Here is a 5,534-nt window from a genome sequence, read left to right as displayed (position 1 = left end):
ATGGAAATGGGTAAGAAATTGATCACTTTATCAGTGGGAGGAACTCAAATCATAATATGCCATCATATTGATCCTCTACTCAACTCAAATGAGTCAAATCTCACTTTGAAGCTTCTACAATACAAGAGCACATCCTAAGAGTATAAATCAGTGATGCACATATCGCAATACACAGGTGTTATCAACAATAATACGTCTCATAGAAAGTTTAATGTTCAATTCATAGATTATTCACGAAACACCAATCCAGAACCGCACAGCATTCTGGGGATGAAGGCAGAGTAAAGTCTTCAGCGCTCAACCTCTCAGCTCTCGCTCTTTCATTACCTAGCAACAACCTGTTTTGGTGTCTGGAAAATGAGCCGTTCCAAAAACCTTCAGCTAACCAAGTCACAATCTGAGGATGCTGCGATGTTGCCTGGCTTCCATTGGCTTAAAGTCTGTTAAAAATATGTATATTAATCACCATTTGCTAACCATGAATTTAAAAAAGAACATTAGTAGACAGTATTTTTTTAACTGCAGATGCAACCTTTGCTACAAATGATGCTTTCATGCTACATATTGCAATTTTTTTTAAAACTGACTTAAACTGAATTATGTTTTGTGTGTGTTTTGTTGTATTTCTAATGTGTAAAACAGGCTTAAATACAAAAATCTGCAAAATGCCGATGTTTTTTTGTCCGATTAATCAATTGTCAAATCATAGATGGCTGCAGCTTTAATCAGGACGTGTATGTGTTTGGCTCAGTCTGAATGTCTGTCCTTCCGTCCAGGTGAAACCATCTTGGGTCTGAGGGAGAGCCTGACGTGGGCCACATCCTGCCTGAAGGGAGAGGACTCCTCTGTGGCCGTGTCCTCCGGGGGAGAGCTGTTCCTGCGCTTCATAAGCCTCACATCCCTGGAGCATCAGGTGACGCGTGTTTCACGTTGTAGCGTTTGTGACGGCTGACAGCGTGAAGCAGGTTTTCACGTCGCTGCGGAGTCATTTCGAGCCACGTTTTTGAGCATGCCCAAAATTCAGACTTTGATTAGGCCACTTCAAAACCTTTACGTTAGTTGTAATATTTGCCAGTCGCCATTTTCTTCCAAATTGTTTTGGTGTGATTTTAAAAGGCCAATAATTCCTCGTATGGGTCACCACTGATCCATGTTTTTCCAAAAATAAAAACTCTTGACCCAGATCAGTGTCTGCGCTTCATAACAGGCGTTTCTGTCTCCAAACTTGTCTCGCTGTAAGGTGATGGAGGAAAGAGGAGAACTGTTTCTAGAGAAGATCTCCATGTCCAGGAACAAAGTCGCTAAGCTCTGTCACACCTTCATCAAAGACGGAGCTGTAAGTACTGGTCCCGTCTCCTCTCCTTGCTCTTTGCGCTCGCTTCACCTTGTGCCTTTCTTTCCCCTGCCAATCCTCTCAGAAAATCCTGACTCACTCGTACTCCAGAGTGGTCCTGCGGGTTCTGGAGAAAGCTGCAGCGGAGAAGAAGCGCTTCTCCGTCTATGTGACCGAATCGCAGCCTGACGCCACAGGGTGAGCGAGTGAGCGAGGACGAGTTTCTTTCTCACAGGACACGAAATGATTCTGCGTTTTTCTCCTTTTGTTGAAGGCGGCAGATGGCAGAGGCCCTGAAGAAACTCAACGTTCCAGTAACAGTAGTGCTGGATGCAGCTGTAGGGTAAGCTACTCTGGGGTTCTGAGCTGGAGGGGGAACCGCAAATGGTTTATTTAATCATTCTTTCGTCACTGGTTGGATTTTGTTATTGGAAATATCCAACTGGAAAATACATGTCTAAGATAAATAAACTCCATCAGTTCCATTATGAAAACAAAGAGAAATAAAGCTATTATTAAAATAAAAAAATGTTGCTGGTCAATCGATACAATTGTTAAAAAAATCAAGTTAATTTTTTTAGATATCATTTTAATATCATGTTCAATAAATTTCTCAGTTATTTGTTCATCAGCCTGAGCAGGAGAAACAAACTTACTGATGTAAAAATGTTGCTTTCTTAGTGACATTTAAAGCCTCCAGCAACTCTGATATACTCTACTAAACTGGAGTTTAGCTTTTGTACAACAGTATTACATGTCTTTTATTTTTGTCTGGGTTTTTTTGTTTTATTTTGGTCACAAAAGTCGCTAAATGCAGCAGCAAATTTGCTAAGTTGGTGACAGTGCGGTGCCGTCAGTCAGGACAGTGGCCGAGTTTCAGACGTTTGCAGAGATAAAATCGGTTTCTCAAGTAACTATCGGCCCTTCGCCCAAAAAGAAGAAAATCTGACCTGATTTTATTGATGCATCACTAGATAGTAAATTTTGTTTTGGTATTTAAAATAACCGATCGGATGGTTCAGAAAGAGAACAAGCAAAAGTTGAGGAAAAATGCTTTATTTACTTTCACACCGTTTTGAACCTGTTTTTAGAAGCTGCTTAGTTTCAGTTTTCCGTCTTCCAGGTACGTGTTGGAGAAGGTGGACCTGGTCATCGTTGGAGCAGAGGGAGTCGTTGAGAGCGGAGGGATCATCAACAAGGTGCGTTCCCTTGGCGGCCCCGGGTGAACTCAAACTGGAGGATAGTTGAACACGCGTATCAGATCGGGTCTGTGTAAACACGGGGCGGGTGTACGTTTCCAACAGAATCTAGAGTGTGTGTGTGTGTTTTTCCCCAGATTGGCACCTATCAGATGGCTCTGTGCTCCAAGGCTCACAACAAGCCCTTCTACGTCGTTGCAGAAAGTTTTAAATTTGTTCGTCTGTATCCGCTGAACCAACAGGACGTGCCCGATAAGTTTAAGGTGCGGCTTCCTTATTTTGTGTTTGTTTTTTTAAACGATTTTCCGTCCTTTCATCCAGATTTATTGACTCGTGCTTCCTGTCCCGCACAGTACAAAGCCGACACCCTGAAGAGCATCCGGAACCTGTCGGAGGAGCACCCGGTCATCGACTACACGCCCCCCTCCCTCATCACCCTGCTCTTCACAGACCTGGGGGTCCTCACCCCGTCGGCCGTCAGCGACGAACTCATCAAACTGTATTATAACCGCGTCCCTTCGCTGAACAATAAAACAGACGTTTATGGTCCGCCTGCTTCCTGCTTGGAGTTCGTGAGCTGTTGCTCGAAGTCTTCCTCGCTGATCTGGCCTTTTTTTAGTTTCTTAAGGAGGCGAGTGTCTTCTAAAAGCTCCTTCATGTATTCTTCGTCCATGTCGGAGTCCTGCAGAGGCAGAACAGAAGCCATGAGAACGAAACTGCAGTACTTAACGTTTATGAAGAGTATATTTTTTACAGATTTGCTGAAACTGTCACTATGAGGTGAGATCGATCTAGTCCACTTCCTCCCTGAGCTGTTATGGCCGTCTGAAGAAATGAAATGTTCCTGGTCAAAAACAAACAATCGCAGCCAGGAGGAGGGTCCTAGCGCTGCCAATCAATGTCGTGAACGCACTGCTAAATGTGCTAAGTGGAGAAACCTTACTGTTAAAGGAAAACTTTATCGAGTGGCCATGCTAACTAGCCTTAGCATTCATGACAGACTATGGTAGCTGGAGATTAGTAGTTTCAACAGATATGTAAAGAAATATGTCTATATAAATATATATATTAATAAAAGTTGCACACTGCAGCTTTAATGTTTCATTTATCCCCAAACAGAGTTTACCTCGTCGTGTTTCCTTTTGGCACCGCGTTTTTTCTTGCGCTCCTTCTTGGTCTTCTGCTTGGACCAGGCCTTGTTCTTGACAAAGTTCTTCTTGGGAAGCTCCGTCTTCTCTTTGTTTTTCTGCTCGGCCAGCATCTTCTGCCTCTGCTTCTGTCGGTTTTTGTCCTTGTAGCGGATGCTGTCCGTGTCCACCGTCGTCTCCACGAAGTCGGGAAACGTTTTCCCCTTCAGCTCGGGCATCTTCGGCAGGCGGAGCAGCGCGAAGCCTTTGGCCAGGGACACAAAATCCAGATCTAACAGAAAAAGAAAAAAAAACACGAGAAGGTTTCATTTTCTTTGTTTTGTTTGGGGATAATAAAAAAAAAATACATACAGTTGGCTTTGAGGATTTGTCACCTTTTACTCTGAAGTGAGGCTGCATTCGTGTTTGGCGTAAGCCTGGACGTACGACACAAAGGCCCTCATGCCTTTGTCGAACATGGCGCGGTCGGCCAGGGCCATGGCCTTCACCTTGGGCGTCACGTCCACCACGTCCTTTATAGGAGACATCTTCTGCAGCGGGCACTGGTCAGGTCACAAGCAACACTGTTAACCCAATCACTTTGCACCGATTATCAACCGGTTCTGGTTTCTTTGAGTGAACTTTAACATCACGAAATGCAACAGAAATAAAACATTTTTGCAATTGCAATTTTAAATAGACATTTGTGTATACAAAATAGAACAGGTTGAATTTGGTAATTTATTGCAAGAGATTGCAAAAAATAAATACAGAAAATTTCCCATGTTCTCAAAGGGTAGCAGATCACCATTAGCAAGAGAAAAATAGGGAAAAAAACTGCTTTACTCTCACTCAGGATTTGATTTCTGAGGATTTCATATCACAGTAGCTCTGATCCTCCTCTGAGTGACTTCATGCTGAGTAATGTTTAGAGCTGAATAATCTGAGTGAGTTCTAGACAACTATTGTGAACCATCCATCATCAGATTATCAGATTATGAACGCCTGCATGGCCGATCCAAAAGGTCTTGTTGCTGACGGCTATGAACACCGCTGAAGGACCCAACTTCAGACTCACCTTCTGGTTGATGGACAAGAAGTTGACATAGGGTTCCTCCATTGGCAGCAGGAAGACGAGGGCGTTGCCATGGTTACCGATACGCGCTCGTTCTCCCGCATCGATGCACAAAAGCATGATGGAAAAAAAAGCAGACAGGGAAAAATGGTTGGAGCCAAGTAGTTTAGAAAAGTAACATTGTTTTAATGCTTAAGCCAATAAAATAATTCATTCTGCAACATATATATCTATCTATCTATCTATCTATCTATCTATCTATCTATCTATCTATCTATCTATCTATCTATCTATCTATCTATCTATCTATCTATCTATCTATCTATCTATCTATCTATCTATCTATCTATCTATCTATCTATCTATCTATCTATCTATCTATCTATCTATCTATCTATCTATCTATAAGGAATAGGGCCTTATTCCATATTGTATTGATTTAATTTTATTGGCTGCACAGTGGCGCAGTGGGGTAGCGCTGTTTCCTTGCAGCAAGACGGTCTTGTTCGATTCCCGGCCCGGGGTCTTTCTGCAGGGAGTTTGCATGTTCTCCCTGTGCATGCTGGGTTCTCTCCGGGTTCTCCGGCTTCCTCCCACAGTCCAAAAACATGACTGTCAGGTTAATTGTTCTTTCAAAATTCTCCTTAGGTGTCAGTGTGTGTGTGCATGGTTGTTGTCCTGTTTGTCTTTGTGTTGCCCTGCGACAGACTGGCGACCTGTCCAGGGTGGACCCCACCTCTTGCCCGGGACGCAGCGGAAGATAGGCGCCAGCACCTCCCGACCCCGATAGGGAGAAGGGT

At 43.4% G+C, this 5,534-nt stretch overlaps 1 protein-coding gene across 1 annotated transcript; it reads left to right on the top strand.

The window, feature by feature from the left end:
- On the top strand, window positions 1–3,032 carry LOC129379767 (translation initiation factor eIF-2B subunit alpha-like; the record flags this gene model as incomplete). Its single annotated transcript, XM_055060619.1, has 8 exons — window positions 1–10; window positions 777–913; window positions 1,208–1,336; window positions 1,419–1,531; window positions 1,608–1,676; window positions 2,457–2,532; window positions 2,670–2,795; window positions 2,886–3,032. Coding segments are annotated over exons 1-8 (807 nt in total), but the record flags the coding sequence as incomplete, so codon positions are not given.
- Between the last annotated feature and the right edge of the window lie 2,502 nt (window positions 3,033–5,534).

The sequence above is a fragment of the Poeciliopsis prolifica genome, unplaced genomic scaffold, assembly GCF_027474105.1.
Source record: "Poeciliopsis prolifica strain line A6 unplaced genomic scaffold, Auburn_PproV2 SCAFFOLD061, whole genome shotgun sequence".
Taxonomy (NCBI): Eukaryota; Metazoa; Chordata; class Actinopteri; order Cyprinodontiformes; family Poeciliidae; genus Poeciliopsis; species Poeciliopsis prolifica.
Note: the sequence above shows the minus strand (reverse complement) of the source record. Positions and strands in the feature narration are given on the sequence as shown.